The sequence below is a fragment of the Lactuca sativa genome, chromosome 3, assembly GCF_002870075.4.
Source record: "Lactuca sativa cultivar Salinas chromosome 3, Lsat_Salinas_v11, whole genome shotgun sequence".
Taxonomy (NCBI): Eukaryota; Viridiplantae; Streptophyta; class Magnoliopsida; order Asterales; family Asteraceae; genus Lactuca; species Lactuca sativa.
The window spans coordinates 42,716,302-42,732,873 of record NC_056625.2 but is presented as its reverse complement, the minus strand read 5'-3'; the positions used below and the strand labels follow the sequence as shown (position 1 = coordinate 42,732,873).

Here is a 16,572-nt window from a genome sequence, read left to right as displayed (position 1 = left end):
TTTAAACTATCCTAAAACAAAAACTAGTCTTTAAAGAGAATCAGCTTAAGAAAAACTTAGGAGTATAGAGAAGAAAACGCAAACCGTAATTCACCGATTGAATCTGCATTCAGAAGGTCTGAGAACAGCAAGCATAATCTCAGAACAGATCCGAAAATTCTTGATATCATTAAGCACTAACCTCATTTATGATCTCTTCCTTTCCCAAAAAAGGACACATACTCTCAAACAATGTTCTAAGTGTTGTACAGTTGAGAGATGCCCCTATCATGTGCCTGGAACAGCCACTACCAACAAACCGAAGTCTGATGATATGCCTCCATAGCTGCTCCAGCACAAAGCGGGATCAGTTGGTCTTTGGAACCCAGTCCATTTTGAAACTGGGTCGACCTTTGTCATCAACGCACGATACTCTCTCCCATGACATATCCTGCTTATCACAAACAGAAGATGTAGAAACGTTAGAAGCATTAGGAGATTTGGGAGTTTGAGCCTTCGGAACCCATTTGTAGTTGGGTTTAACCCATTTCTTTTTCGATATGATGGGTGGCTCAGTCCTTGCTTTTGATCTTGATGTCGGCCGTTGAGATGACTTTGACCTAATCGGTCTTTGTTTTACTGGATCATCTCTTGGATTGGGCTTGTTGGCTGACATATCCTTCTTTCCCTTGGGATTCGGATGCTTGGCTTTGGGAGTTGAATTCTTAGCCTTCATGGCATTCCAGTCAGCGTTATCTGAACGTGACCTTGAGGGGTTTCTTTTGAAAAATCTCCCTCTTGGCACGTTCTCCCATCCTTGTGCACAGTAGGGAACGTATGCACGATTAGGACAATTTCTGGCAATGTGTCCAGGTGTTCCACAGTGAAAACAAGTCTTTTTCTTCACTATGAAGTTATTTATTCCTGCCCCTAGTGGCGTATCTTTGCCTTGTCTCTTGTTGTTCCCACATGCACACTTGTCACAAAAACTCTGTTGCGTTGGAATTGGTAGCCTGTATTTTTCAACGGCAGGTTGATCAGAAGCAGTTGAGTTCGAAGCAACAGATTTAGAGTTCAAGGAGTCATTGGTTTGTTCAGTAGTGCTCTCCTTATTCTCATCTTCTGTTACTTTACTTGCACATGAAGTAGAAACATTAGGATTTACAACATTAATAACTCCTCCTGACATTAAAGTGTGAGATAAGCCTGATATCTTTACATAAAGTTGTAGTGGTCGAAACAAGGATTTCGGGGATATAAAGAATACCAAAATCCGAGTTATAACGAAGAAGTTATGACATGTCGAAGTTTCGCGACAAAACTGGCACGGTGTTGAATGTCGTAAAAAGTGAGTTTTTGATAAACTACTTTTTAGCCTTAGTAATCTAAACGAAAGTCGTAGTATTCGTTAAACCGAGAAGTTTGATAAAAAGAACGCCCAAATCTGACTTCATATGAGGAAGTTATGATTTTTCGAAGTTTCAGCTTAGCAGTAGACAGCTAAAAACTCGAATTTTAGATCGAGCGATTTTTAGCCGACACAACCTAAACGAGAATTGAAGGTCTCGTCATTAGGAGCACAAAGGTAAAAAGTCTGACAAAACGGACGTCGGATGAAGAAGTTATGAATTTTTAACGGATTTCCTGTCCCGGTCTGTTAAAAATAATAATATAAAATTTAAAGTCAAAATTAGTCGACGAAGTCTAAACGGAAGTTGTAGAGCGTAATTTTAGCTACGCGTGCATATAAAGAACGTCAAAAACGGAGCTCGTATGCGAAAGTTATGATTACCAATCTACTACCAAAGCCAAATGCGAGAGCCATTCAGATGACACTCGAAGCTGCGAAAGAAGAAGCCGATGTCGCTTCAGGTATCTTTCTCGTAAACGAATTGCCTACCCAAATTTTTTTTGATTCTAGAGCCAATTACTCCTTTATATCGCATGAATTTGGTAGAAAGCTAGCTTTGCATGTAGATATGCTAGTTAATGCTATAATAGTCGAGGTTGCTAGTGGAAAGTTTGTACCTGTTAGCCATCATATGAAAAACATCCTCATTGACTTGGATGGGAATAAGTTCCAAGAGGAATTATTGCCTATCGAGTTAAATGGATTCGACATAGTTTTAGGAATGGATTGGCTTAGCGCCAACGATGCAGAAATACTATGTAGAAAGAAGATAGTAAAAGTAAACCCGCCAGGGAAAGAGTCGTTTATGGTGTATGGAGACAAACGCAGAGTAAATTCAGGAATCATTTCCCTAATGAAAGCCAGAAAGTGTTTGGCCAAGGGATGTACATCATATCTAGCGTTCGTGATCGATGCCAAGATGGAAAAGAAGGAGGTGCAGAATATTCCGGTGGTGTGTGATTATCCGGAAGTCTTTCCCGAAGATCTTTCCGGATTGCCCCCTGATCGACAAGTAGAATTTCGTATCGACTTGTTACCAGGAACGACGCCGATAGCAAAAGCACCTTATCGATTAGCGCCAACCGAAATAAAAGAACTTATGATACAACTTCAGGAGTTATTGGACAAAGGTTTCATTCGACCTAGTTCATCACCCTGGGGAGCTCCTGTGTTATTTCTAAAGAAGAAAGATGGAAGCATGAGAATGTGCATCGATTACAGAGAGCTGAACAAAGCGACGATAAAGAACAAGTACCCGTTGCCAAGGATCGACGACCTATTCGATCAGTTACAGGGTTCGAGTTATTTCTCTAAGATCGATCTTAGGTCAGGATACCATCAACTAAAGGTGAGAGAGCAGGATATCGAAAAGACTGCGTTTAGAACGAGATATGGACACTATGAATTTTTGGTTATGTCGTTCGGACTAACCAATGCCCCAGCAGCTTTCATGGATTTGATGAATAGGGTTTGTAAACCATTCTTAGATAAATCCGTGATAGTATTCATAGAAGATATCTTGATTTATTCGAAAAGCAAGCAGGAACATGAAAAGCATCTACGTGAAGTGCTAGAAGTCCTGAAAAAGGAGAAGCTATATGCAAAGTTCTCAAAATGTGAATTTTGGATTCAAGAAGTCCAATTTTTAGGTCATGTGGTTAACCAAGAAGGAATAATGGTCGACCCAGCAAAGATTGAAGCTGTAATGAAGTGGGAACAACCAAAAAGTCCTACGGAGATTCGAAGCTTTTTAGGATTAGCTGGATATTACCGAAGGTTTATCCAAGGCTTTTCTTCGATTGCTACTCCATTAACAGCTTTGACCCACAAAGGAGCTACTTATGCTTGGAATGAGAAGCATAAGGAAGCCTTTGAGAAGTTGAAGAAGAGATTGTGTGAAGCACCGATTCTTTCATTGCCTGAAGGAGTTGATGACTTCGCAGTTTATAGCGATGCATCTGGAGTTGGGTTAGGTTGTGTTCTGACCCAAAGGGATAAAGTGATCGCGTATGCATTGAGGCAATTGAAGGAACATGAAAAGAACTACCCCACTCATGATCTGGAGTTGGCAGCGGTAGTATTTGCCTTAAAGATATGGAGGCATTATCTTTATGGCACAAAGTGTAAACTTTTCACTGGTCATAAGAGTCTCCAATATCTCTTTAATCAGAAGGAATTGAACATGAGGCAACAACGCTGGCTAGAGTTACTCAAGGACTACGACTGTGAAATACTTTACCACCCTGGTAAAGCAAATGTGGTTGCTGATGCTCTCAGTCGGAAGGTAAACCTTGAAAAGAAAAGGCCAAGAGCGTTGAGAATTGAAGTTGTCTCGACAATTGTGGAAAGTATAAAGAAAGCTCAAGATGAAGCTTTAGAGAAAAATGACCGAAAGGAAGAACGTTTGGGCAAAACGTTAGTGTTCGGTACAAACAACCAAGGGTTGGAGGTATTCCAAGATAGGATTTGGGTACCTAAGACGGGCGGAGTAAGAGATCTTCTGATGGAAGAAGCTCACAAGACCATGTACTCAATTCATCCCGGCAGTACAAAAATGTATAGGGATTTAAAACCCTATTATTGGTGGCCGGCGATGAAGCTCGATGTTGCTAAGTATGTGGCCGAGTGTGTAACTTGTGCTAAGGTTAAGGCACAACATCAGAAACCATATGGGAGTTTAGAACCTTTACCCGTACCCATGGGTAAATGGGAAGACATCACCATGGATTTTGTGACTAAACTACCCAGAACAAGGAACGATCACGACATGATTTGGGTGGTCGTTGATCGCTTCACTAAGAGTGCGCATTTCATAGCAGCCAAAGAGAAATGGTCTATGGATAAACTTGCGAATTCTTACGTGAAGGAAATTGTAAGGCTTCACGGTGTTCCGTTAACGATTGTGTCCGATCGTGACAGCCGTTTTACCTCGAGATTTTGGAGGAGTCTACAAGAGGAATTGGGTACCAAGTTGTGTTTGAGTACAGCTTACCATCCGCAAACCGATGGTCAGAGCGAACGAACGATTCAAACATTCGAGGATATGCTGAGAGCATGTACCCTAGAATTCCAAGGTAACTGGGATGAACACTTACCTCTAGTAGAATTCTCCTATAATAATAGTTTCCACTCGAGCATCAAGATGGCACATTATCACGCTTTGTATGGGGAGAAGTGTCGAATGCCATCATGTTGGCTGGAAGCTGGGGAAAAGCAGTTTATGGGACCTGAAATAGTCCATCAGACTGCTGAAAAGTTGAAAGTGATAAGGGAAAGGATGTTAGCTTCTCAAGATCGACAAAAGAGTTATGCTGACAAGAAAAGACAACCGATATCCTTCAATGTTGGAGATTCGGTTTTACTTAAAGTCTCACTGTGGAAGGGACTTATAAGATTTGGTAAGAGAGGGAAGTTGAGTCCAAGGTTTATTGGACCATTTAAAGTTCTTCAGAGGATCGGGAATCAAGCTTACAAGCTAGAGTTACCGGAAGAACTGGAAGGTATTCATAACACCTTTCATGTGTGTTATTTGAGAAATTTCATGGGAGATGTGCCCGACATAATTCCGATTTCTGAGTTAAGGTTGGATGAAAACAAGAGGTTGATCGAAGAACCTAAGGCAATCGTTGACCGTAAGACTATGAAGTTACGACGCAAGATGGTCGATTTAGTGCTTGTGCGGTGGAAACATACGAATTGACCAAATCTCACTTGGGAAACGAAGAGTGACATGATGAGTCGCTACCCACAGTTGTTTGGTGATATGTGATTCAGGGGACGGAATCATCCTAAGGGGGAGAGAATTGTAACACTCGTGTTTCTAGCCTAGGCATTTATATTGAGTTGATAGTCTAGATTAACCTTTGTAACTCATTTTGAAGAAATGAATAGGAATTATGTGAATATTATGTGAATTATGTGTTTTATGCTTAATTATTAGGGCTTAATTAATTAAGAATAAAAATAAGCGTCAAAATTAAAGTGTGAGATAAGCCCGATATCTTAACATAAAGTTGTAGTGGTCGAAACAAGGATTTCGGGGATATAAAGAATACCAAAATCCGAGTTATAACGAAGAAGTTATGACCTGTCGAAGTTTCACGACAAAACGGGCACGGTGTAGAATGTCGTAAAAAGTGAGTTTTTGATAAACTACTTTTTAGCCTTAGTAATCTAAACAAAAGTCGTAGTATTCGTTAAACCGAGAAGTTTGATAATAAGAACGCCCAAATCTGACTTCATATGAGGAAGTTATGATTTTTCGAAGTTTCAGCTTAGCAGTAGACAGCTAAAAACTCGAATTTTAGATCGAGCGATTTTTAGCCGACACAACCTAAACGAGAATTGAAGGTCTCGTCATTAGGAGCACAAAGGTAAAAAGTCTGACAAAAACGGACGTCGGATGAAGAAGTTATGAATTTTTAACGGATTTCCTGTCCCGGTCTGTTAAAAATAATAATATAAAATTTAAAGTCAAAATTAGTCGACGAAGTCTAAATGGAAGTTGTAGAGCGTAATTTTAGCTACGCGTGCATATAAAGAACGTCAAAAACGGAGCTCGTGTGCGAAAGTTATGGATTTTAGAAGTTTTGGCGCGAAAATCGAGAAAATTTGCATAGTCACGAGTTGCCACGTCACCCTCGCTGAAAAAGTGCCATGTGTCCTGCTGAGTCACCAGGCTGCTGAGTCACCAACTTGCTGAGTCACCGAGCTGCTGAGTCATCTAAAGTCGTGGCACATCCGAGAAGCGACGCGTGTGCAGCCTAGCTCCGAGCCTTGCAATGCCTGTCGCGTGTTCCGAGCCTCGCATAGCCTAGCTCCGAACCTCGCATGTGCACCAGTAGGCCGTGGTCCACTTAGAAGCTGCCAGCGAGCCCTCGTAGGTGCGACCCATGTGCGAGCCATGCGCAGCCACGTGCGAGCCACCTCCTCTGCGAGCTTCGGATCTGCGACGCGTGTCTTCTTCCTGACCATCCGATCAGAAGCCTCGCCCCTATAAATAGAAGGGTGCGAGACCTCCCGAGTAATTTTGGAATTTTGCCATATTTAACCCCTAAACCCATATTTCTTTCATCTTAACATCCCGCAAAGCCCCGATATCGATTGTAAAGCCCGGAATACTCCACAAAGTGCCTGAGAAACCCGGAAAATTTATATTTTCGGTTTCGAAGCCCGACTTTTGCAGAGCCCGGTTTCTCAATAAAACTCCCGGTTTTATTAAAAACAGTCGTTTTAGGAAACGAATTGCTGCCCGATTATCATCAAATCATGTGAGTGTGTAGTTACTTTCAATTTACACATAGATATGAAGTATTTACCTTGAAATACGTGTTATGTGTAAATATATTAATTGTTGAATTGAGGTGACTGTTGAATTAATGTTTTATACAAGTTTTAAACTGTATGTGCTTTTTATCTACAAAATATGTTGGGTAGAACATGGGTAGATGAAATAGTTGATGTGTGTTAAAAAGGTGAGAGGCCTCGATGTTGTTGTTGTTGTTGTTGTTGTCATCTAGCGAAGTATAGATGATGACCACAGACTTTCTAGACAGTCCAGTGGAACACTAGCAGGTTCGCAACTTGTAGGTGTTGATGAATTAAATGTTCATTGGCGTACTCCATCCCCCTCATGGTTGCCTTAAGGACATGTTTGGCTGAGGAAACCCCTTAGCAGTAGTGTCCATCCCGATGATAATCCTTAGGCTAGGTCCCTTGTGATAGGTGTTTAGGGACGTAAAGTGAGGACAACGAGAATGGGTAATCAGGGTTATTGTTGATTGGTGAACTTAATAAGTATATTATTGTGGGTTGAAAACCCTATATGCTCACCAGGCTCCCAAGCCTGACCCACTCAGTTTTTATGATTATAGGTAGTGGACCCCGAGCATAGTCGGAGGACGACGAGAGATTTTTGGATTATAGGCCAGTAGTTGTAAATAACTGTTGAAAGGCTTATAATGTCTTGTTTATGCTTTTGATCTGTATCGGAACATGACATCCTGAGGTTTTGATATATATAGAAAATATATACCTTCTTAATGAAGAATTTTGATAAACTTTTATCATATGTTGTTTGGGGACCAATTCCGCAACATCTTTTAAAAAGATTTCTCTGATTTTATTTTAAAAAACATAAATTAAATCGGTCTTTTATGGCCGAGAAATTAGGGGATGTCACACAAATCCAACTCGTTTGCCATATCGAAGATGTGGCTCCCTGTCAGTTTCGTCCTGTGTCATAGGGATGGATGTGTAGTTATGATTATAAGGAGGAGGTACACTATCATACCCTAGACCCTTTTTTTGATTTTCTTTGAATTTTAATTGGGTTTCATATAAGGACTCGACTGTCTGACTTGACGCAATATAATTTTTGAAACTGACATCTGTTTTTCCACACTTAATTTTTAAAGCGGCAAGTTCTTCAGTTACAGCAGCAAGTTGTCTCTTAATGTAATCATAATTTTCACACTTGTTTCTATACTCTTCCTAAAGTTTCCTAAAGTCCTTGTTTTTGCTTCTAATTCAGCCTTCAGGAGTTTCTGTCCTTTCCTGAGTTTATATCCTTCATATCTCAGGTCCTCAACTTCTCTTTTAAATAAATCAATTTGTTACCAAAGAAATTTAATCGTGGCTTCACAAGCTGGAGTACATGTAACTTCAGTGACCGGAATGTTTTCAGAACTCATTGTTTCTCTACACTTTAAAGCATCAAGTTCTTGAATTACATCAGCAAGACTAAGATGATTGAGATCTTTTGTCTTCTATATGATAGCCACGTTCATATCTCATGATTTCGGAAGTGAATTTAATAGCTTTTTGTTTATCTCAGATTTGGACAAGAAGATCCCAGTTATATTCATCTCAGTAGTAAGTGTAATAAATCATTGCAACTGAGTTTCGAGGGTTTCTCCAGGGATATAATCGAAAATGTTGAAATTTTTTCTTAACATATCCTGACGACTCTCTTTCATGTTTTCAACTCCCTCGTAGACCTTAAAATCAATTAAAAGCACAACTAGAAGCTAAAATAAAACTTAAAAGTCAAACCCTTTGATTATAAACCTCAAAAGTCAACCTTAAAAGTCAAATTTAAAAAAGTTAAACTCAAAAGTCAAACTTGAAAAAATCAAACCGAAAAGCTAAATTTGAAAATTTAAAAGTCAAACGCGAAAGTCAAAGTTTAAAGTCAAAGGTCAAACTTGGAAGTCAAAGTCAAAATTTAAGGTCAAAAGTTAAAAAAATAAAAGTAAAAAAAATAAAATATAATTTTATTTATTAATTTTAATTTAATTTATTTTTTATTTATTTATTGTTATTATTTTTTTTATTTTGGATGAAAAAAGAATTTAGAATTAAAAGGAATTGAATTTTGGGTTGAAAGTGTAAAAAATGCGAAACTTGAAGCGAAAAAGACGGGTTATGAATTAAATGGGGAAGGAGTGTATCAACTTGTGGCCTAGAGGAGTTGGTAAGGCACTGAAGGAATGCGAGAAGGAGGTCGCGGGTTCGATCCCCAGCACCTCCAAAGGCCCGTCCTATTTTTTTTAAATGCGAAGCGAGGGTGGTTCTTACGAGGCCGAGGTGCGAGGCTAAGGACTCAGAAGCCGGAAACATGTGAGGCCGAGCCACAAACTGCTGAGCCGTATACTCCGAGCCGAGGCCGCAAACCTCGGGCCGTGAACTCCTCGGAAACCCTAGCTGCTGGCCACCACCCCCTCGAGGTTACGATCAAAAACAGTGATTTTTGCCCTTTTTGCTCCAAAAATCGATAAAAAAAAACCATTTTTTTTTATCAAAAACACGAAGAACAAACCCCCCTTATTTTTGCGAGATCTATCCAAAAACGCAAAAATATTTCGAAAATGAGGTCAAATAATGCCCCAAATCTGACAAAATTGACTGATACAACTTGGCTCTGATACCAATTGTAAGTCCCTAATTTGCCTGTGTATCAATCAGATCCGTTCGATGGTGCGGAATCCCAATCAAACGGATGAAGTCAGATCAAATAGAAGAAAAGGAGGAAAAGAATAATATGAATCTTGTATGTATTGATTAGAATTAAAGTTCCAGATACAATAGATTCACACACACAAAATGCTCTCTAGCCGTAAACTCTCTTCTGTTCATCAATCTGTTCCTCACACCCTAACACCTATATTTATACAAGGGGAACATAGGCTTGGTGGACATGGGCCGTAAATGGTTTTACGGCCGTAAACACCCATTAGGCCGTAAACCTGACCGTAAACTCATAAACATTACAGAAAAATACAATTTCCTAGAAAAGCAAAGTATAAACCATATTTTTGACCCAACAATTCCGGTCTGATAATCTGCCTGCGGTGGGAAGCAACTTCTTTGAGTTTCTTTCTTTGAAGTCTCTTCCTCTGAGCTCTTGTGAGCTTTTGAGACCCTAATTCATCATTGTCCTCGCTTAACGCTGAGAAAAGGGTAAAACAATCACTCTACATTGTAGATTCCAACCTAATATGCTGTTCAAATTCCTTTTGTCAGGTATATACTGGATAACAAGTTTCACCTAACAACATTTCTTGAAGATGACACCAAATCTAATGGATATTGTTCAAAAGAATTGCCATGGCTTCCTGATATAGTTAAAGATTTTGTTCTTCCTACTGGCTTCCCTGGTTTGTTCCTTTTTCATTTTCACCTCATATGGTATCTCTAATATTTTTCTTCTCTAATTGTTTTTTTTTTTTTCAAAATCAGGATCTGTTTCAAATGATTACTTGGAATACATGTTGTTACAGTTTCCAACCAATGTCACTGGATGGATTTGTCACACATTGGTCACTTCAAGTCTTCTAAAGGCATGTCAATCTAACTCAAGCCAATACTTCTAATTGGGTATCAATCTAACTTGCTACCTTTTTTCTAATTCTTCTTTCTTTCTTTCTTTTTATTAGCAAACAAACATTTTGATTCCCTAATCTAATTTCCTCTACTTCTTATTCCCTTTGTTTTTCATTTCACTCATCTCTTTTTATTCTTTTGTAACTATCATGATCTTTTTGTTTTATGTCATTGTCTAGTACTTAAGGCTGAATCATAGATTTTGTAAAGGATAGAATATAGAATTATAGATTATAATGTTCTTTGATTATCGTTTTTTTTTTTATAAAATTATGTGAATTTATATAATACAGGCAGTTGGTTTAGACAATTCTTCTGGAACCACAACTGCAGCTTCTGCTTCTGCCATTGGGTGATTTTCTATATAACTTGATACTACTATGATAGTATAATTGCAAGAATTTCTTTTTAGGGTTGAAGATATGGTTATATAACTTTAACATATTTACCAAAAACATGTAGATGGGTGTCAAAAGATGGAATTGGTGCCATTGGACATTTTTTCATTGGTAGGTTTTCTTCAAAATCTCATAAATGGATACAAAAACACCAAATTTATGCATTAACCATGATGGATTTGCCTTTCACAGGTGGAAGATTTGGAAATCTTTTTGATGATGATCCAAAACAATGGCGCATGTATGCAGACTTCATTGGAAGTGCTGGAAGGTGACTAATTTTCTGTTATCCACTTAATACCAAGTTTTTTTTAAAAAAAATTAAATTAATTTTTCCCCTGTGTTTTAATGTGATATGAAGCATCTTTGATCTCACTACACCTCTCTATCCTGCATATTTCCTCCCACTAGCATCTTTAGGGAATCTTGCAAAGGTATGCAAATTTACAAGATTGATCGAATAACAAAAGCATTAAAAGTTAAAAAATAATATTCATTTTCTTTGTTGTGTGCTTTAAAATTTTTAGATATTCATTTGATTGATATTTTTAGTAAAGGATCTTCTGAAATGCATCGCGAACAATACGAGGATAATAATGCCGAGACAAAAGTCGAGATTGAGAATTTGAAGAAGTTAGTTGAGACACAACGCGAACAATATGAAGATATTCAACAAAAATATGAGGATGTTCAACAAAAATATGAGGATGCTTAGAAAAAGAATGTGGAGTTTCAGCAGAAAAATGTGGATGTTCAAGCAAAGTTTGAACAACAACTTGCACAAGCAATGAATGTCATTAACACATTTAGTGAACAAGTCAAAACTTTTATTAAACAATGATAGAATATTATGTATCGAATAATGTTTTACGTTAAGTTTGTAGTGACTTTTAATTTTGAAATATGTATCTTTTGATGTATTGAATATTTCTTTTAGTTTCTATAGAAATACTTTGTTATTTTTGGTTTTATATTAATTGTATTTTTGTAAATTGATATAATAAGTCAAATTAAATAACCGAATTTTATAGAAAAAATGGTATTGAACGATTGTTATGGAATTGACTACAAAAAAGTTGTTAAGGAATTTGCTACGGAATGAATGGCTACGGAATTTGTTACGGAAAGAATGACTACAAAATTTGCTACGGAACAGTTAGTTACGGAATTTGCTACGGACCAAATGGCTACGGAATTTGCTACAGAACAATTAGCTACGGAATTTGCTACGGACCAAATGGCTACGGAATTTGCTACGGACCAAATGGCTACGGAATTTGCTACGGACCAAATAGCTACGAAATTTGTTACGTAACAAAATAGATACGGAATTTGCTACATAACTCATTGTTAAGGAATTGTGATGGAAGTGTGTTGTGGTTGAAATGCTACGGATAGACGTCATAGCAACGGCCATAGCAAAATTGCTACGGAACTATAATTTTGTAGTTAAACATTTTGTTACAAGAAATCTTACTATGGAATCTCATTGGCAAATTCTGTAGCAACTTCCGTAGTTATTTAGGTTTAGCTACGGAATTACATCATTTTGCTACGGAATTTTTCCGTAATTAAATCGAAATTTTCTTGCAGCGAACATACATCATACATCAGCAATTGATATGTTACTTATATTTTTTCGCGTCTACATCAAAAAAAAAAAAAAAAGCAAAATGGTAAATCAAATCCTTCTTGTCTCCAATTGGCGGCAGGCCTATGCATATAAACTATGCAAAATAATTCAATCACCAATTAATTTTTCAGATTGATGCATACCAGACCACTACTGATGAATTTAAAAAGACTGGATCATGCTTGATTGATGTAAGTGAAGCTTAAGTTTTTGAAAAGTTAAGCTGTAATCATACTATACCTACAAGAGGGAGGCGTGTATTGGGTGCATGCAAGTTGTTATATATATATATATATATATATATATATATATATATATATATATATATATATATATATATATATATATATATATATATATATATATATATATATATATATATATATATATATATATATATATATATATATATATCACCAATAATCTGCACAGGAGCAACGTCCATCTTGGAAGGTATGGAATTGGTAGGCGTCTCTCACCGTTATCAATCTATCTGTTACTTTGGAGATTAACTTGATAAGAGAATGGGAAGCAGCAGATATCTTCCCTGAGGCCTTAATGATATAGATTGGTATCGTTTTATCTGTGGTCGATAGGGCATAAGCTAATCCAAGCTCTTCGCTGTGATAACCATCTATATTATCTCCCTTCATTCCATCCTGATCAGGAGGAATTTTAATATCAGCAAACAACTGCATGCTTCATGAAATCATGAATCTCAACAAATCCTGGATCTCCATTGTCAACCGAAACAAGTGAAAAAGTATCATTCTCGGTTTCCATCCAGCCACCCCCACGCTCTTCTTTTATATCCATCAATTCACCAACTTCTGTGACTCCACAACTCTTACTCACCTTATTTGCCACGTCATCAGGGATCAACTCGGCAACTCTGATGCCTAGAGAATAGTTTTGATGAGCACGACAGGCACTGAGCAAGGTAGTCCAACCAAAGACATCCCATTTGCTTGGTGTTGATAAAATGAAACTTAAAGCTTCATTTAGTTGTCCAGCCTTGATTAGCATGTCAATGATACACATATAGTGCTCTAAACCAGGTTTGATACCTTTCTGTTTCATTAACTCGTACAAATAGTAGAACCCTTCTTCCACAAGCCCCACATGTCCACACGCACTAAGAACACCGATGAAAGTCACACAGTTGGGATCTTCCCCTAATTCCAACATTTCTTGAAACAAATTAAGCCAGTGACTCGTTACCAAGGCCATGATAGCAGTATCCACATATCATCATGTTCCAGGTTACAATATCACGATCATTATTCATATCTAAAAACACCTTTTCAGCAGCTTTAATGTCGCCAGTCTTCGAGTACATGTTGATCAAGGCATCCTCGACAATCTTATGACCATTGAATCCAGTCTTCTCCAGTTCTCTGTAAGTGCATGTAACATCTTTCCACATCTCATAGAGGATAATTGAGCACTGACAGTGAGTAGAATAGAAAAGGTAGATTCGTTTTGAACAACATCCTCATGTTGCATTTTAAAAAACAACTCGAACGACTTCTCAAAGGACTCCTCGAAGGACACGTGTTCCAAGTAAGCAACCAACATTGCTGTGTATATATCCGTGTTTCGAAAGTGATTATAGATGGAAAAACAAAAGTACCTGGAGCAATAGCATATACTTAACTTTCGCAGGCATATACATACGTATCCCTGCAGGGACAGAAGGTAAGGGTGAGGCGAAATTTAACCTACTAGATTGTGCCTGCAAAGCAGCCGCAATTGATTAATAGGTTTTTAAAGAATAGTTTTTTTTTTCTTTTTTTTCCAGCAAATAACTATTAGATTTTAATTTTAATTATTATGTAATAAAAAAATACTATTTTTAATTAAAATATTAAATTTTAAACTTATATTTACATTGTCTGTTTATATATTTGATATAAATTAATTATTATCGATGTTTAGTTAACAAATATAAATTAATTTATATAGATGAAGTTAATATTTTAAAATTGTTATTTTGCTCCATATTAAATTTTTAATTAAGTTTTTTAATTTAAGTCTTCAAAATTTTTATAAGTATTAATGATTTTGTTATACAAAATTGTTTTGTACAAAAAAATTTGTATCTTATACCTCTTAAAAAATCAAGATATGACTAATATGTTTTACAATATATATATATATATATATATATATATATATATATATATATATATATATATATATATATATATATATATATATGCAAATTTTAGTTTTTAATTTTTATTAGCATGTGCTGAATGAGACCTCTACGAAGGAAACCCTCAACATTGTCGAGGGGATGGAAACACCTTCCTGCCTCTATGTGGTGTTAAGTCTCGTTAGGCTAAACGGAATGCATCTCCAACTTACCATGCATGCCAAATACCCTTTCACATGATACTCAATGGGTTGGAAAATGATGTTCACTTAGGCCATTTAACATCCGGACTTCCAGGTATGTGGTTTATTATTATTTTTTATTTTAAGGAAGATTAAGCAACTTGACGAGTTGGTGCTGCAACTTGTCGAGTAGAGTTGCGTTGTGCCACGTGGGATTAATGATCTACTCGACGAGTCAGGGAGTCGACTCATCGAGTAGACACTGTGAAGAGAAACCCTAAATCCCCATGTTTGGGGCCTATTTAAGGGCACTTATAGCCTTATTTGCAGCTCATCAGCTGCTTACCTTCACTGAGAGAAACAATAATCGCCTTTGAGCTAATAGAGAGAGTATTGAGCTAATATTGAGTATCTTGGTGCATCTTTGGAACAGAAGAGAAGGATTTCAAGCAAGGATGAAGAGTAGGTTGTTAGATCTGTTGCTATTCATCCAAGAGCTTATGTAAAAGGTATAAAGTTTATACCTTTCTCATTAGTTTGGGTAGATCTCATATTATTAGAGTTTAGGGCTTCTTTTCCGTCTATATTGGGGCTTTGGGTGTATTAAGCACATATAGAGATTTGGACTTCAGATTTGGACCTTGTGAGGTCCCTAGAGTCCAAAGGTCCCTTCTTTTTTCAGCCATAATAGAGCCTTGAGTGAAAAACCCTTAATAAAGCATGTTCTTGGCATTTCTAGCCCTAAGTGTCATGCATGAACGTAAAGCTCGTGGCTTTACGTGATAAACGAGCCTTGAGAGCTTAGATCTAGAGTGTGAGAGGGTTTTCTGCCTCGAAATCGTCTGATTACGACTTGGGTCTGAATGAACTTGTCAAGTCGATGAGCTGACTCGACGAGTTAGTTAGGGTTGTCCCGATGAGCTGGCCATACTGTAGCTCGGCAAGTTAGGGGTTAACTCGACAAGCTGGACCTTCGCAAAGACTCCTGGGGGATGAGTGGACTCGACGAGTCACATGAGTGCACTCGGCGAGTCAGGTCAAACCTGGACTGTTGACTCGAGTTTGACTTCTGTTGACTTTAGGGTTTGGTTAACATGAGTAATGGAGACCATGGAGGGGTAAAATGGTATTTTACCCATTCCAAGAGTTAGCAAGAAAAAGAGAACAACCTTTGGTATATTTGAGTATGAATAGAGTATTAATTAGAGATGACTATCCGATGTGTTAGGCGGAGGCTAGTTTGAGATTTCTGAGTATGAGACTTTTATTCGCTAGCTTACGAGGTGAGTCTTCTCACTATACTTACCATGAGTGGTATCTTTGTGTAACTGAGGAGTCTTATGTGCTTATCTGTGTATTGCGATATTATGCATTATGTCTTTGTGATTTATGCTGAGTATTATTATTATGAGCTTATTGAGTTAGGACCAGAGGGTCCACCCGAGTTGTGGGACCAGAGAGTCTCCACTGAGAACACATTGACCAGAGGGTCGTATTGAGTTAGCCTCGAGTGGCTAACGTGATGCATGTGGTATTTTGGGGAAATCACTAAGCTTCGTGCTTACCGTGTTATGTGTTATGTGTTTCAGGTACTCCCGATGATCGCGGGAAGGCCCCGACTTGATTGTACACACTCTCACATTGGAGATATGTTGTTGGGGGATTCTGGATCTGTGATAAACAATTTTTGAAAAAATGAGTTGATGTTGATATTTGAGATTTTTCATAAATATGACATGTGTTTGAAAATGAAAATTTTTGGCATGAAATTTACGTTGTTACAAGACATCTCTAATAGGAGTATAATGGAGAGTTGAATCCCATTGAACTCAAAATCATCATTGTAGGTTAATGATATGACACTCTATAGAATGAGGATTGAACTTTACACTCTCTCTCCTCTCTCGAACTCACACACATATAATGAA

General features: G+C 37.6%; 1 protein-coding gene and 1 pseudogene across 1 annotated transcript; one reads left to right on the top strand and one right to left on the bottom strand.

Annotated features, from left to right (window-relative positions):
• The first annotated feature begins 9,888 nt into the window (after nt 1-9,888).
• LOC128132741 (protein root UVB sensitive 5-like) lies at nt 9,889-11,386 on the top strand. Its single transcript, XM_052769671.1, has 8 exons — nt 9,889-9,913; nt 9,958-10,047; nt 10,130-10,230; nt 10,567-10,625; nt 10,736-10,782; nt 10,864-10,942; nt 11,033-11,109; nt 11,199-11,386. Exons 1-8 carry the CDS (start codon nt 9,889-9,891, stop codon nt 11,384-11,386), a joined length of 666 nt encoding a protein of 221 aa, XP_052625631.1.
• A 1,331-nt stretch (nt 11,387-12,717) lies between these two features.
• LOC111919344 (pentatricopeptide repeat-containing protein At5g39680-like) lies at nt 12,718-13,882 on the bottom strand (annotated as a pseudogene).
• Between the last annotated feature and the right edge of the window lie 2,690 nt (nt 13,883-16,572).

Bases quoted from the DNA above. Each gene is read 5' to 3' on its own strand.
- LOC128132741 (XM_052769671.1), top strand. From the start codon at position 9,889: ATGCTGTTCAAATTCCTTTTGTCAG. The intron at 9,914-9,957 runs GTATATACTGGA...CATTTCTTGAAG, and splicing joins GTTCAAATTCCTTTTGTCAG to ATGACACCAAATCTAATGGA. The intron at 10,626-10,735 runs GTGATTTTCTAT...AAAAACATGTAG, and splicing joins GCTTCTGCTTCTGCCATTGG to ATGGGTGTCAAAAGATGGAA.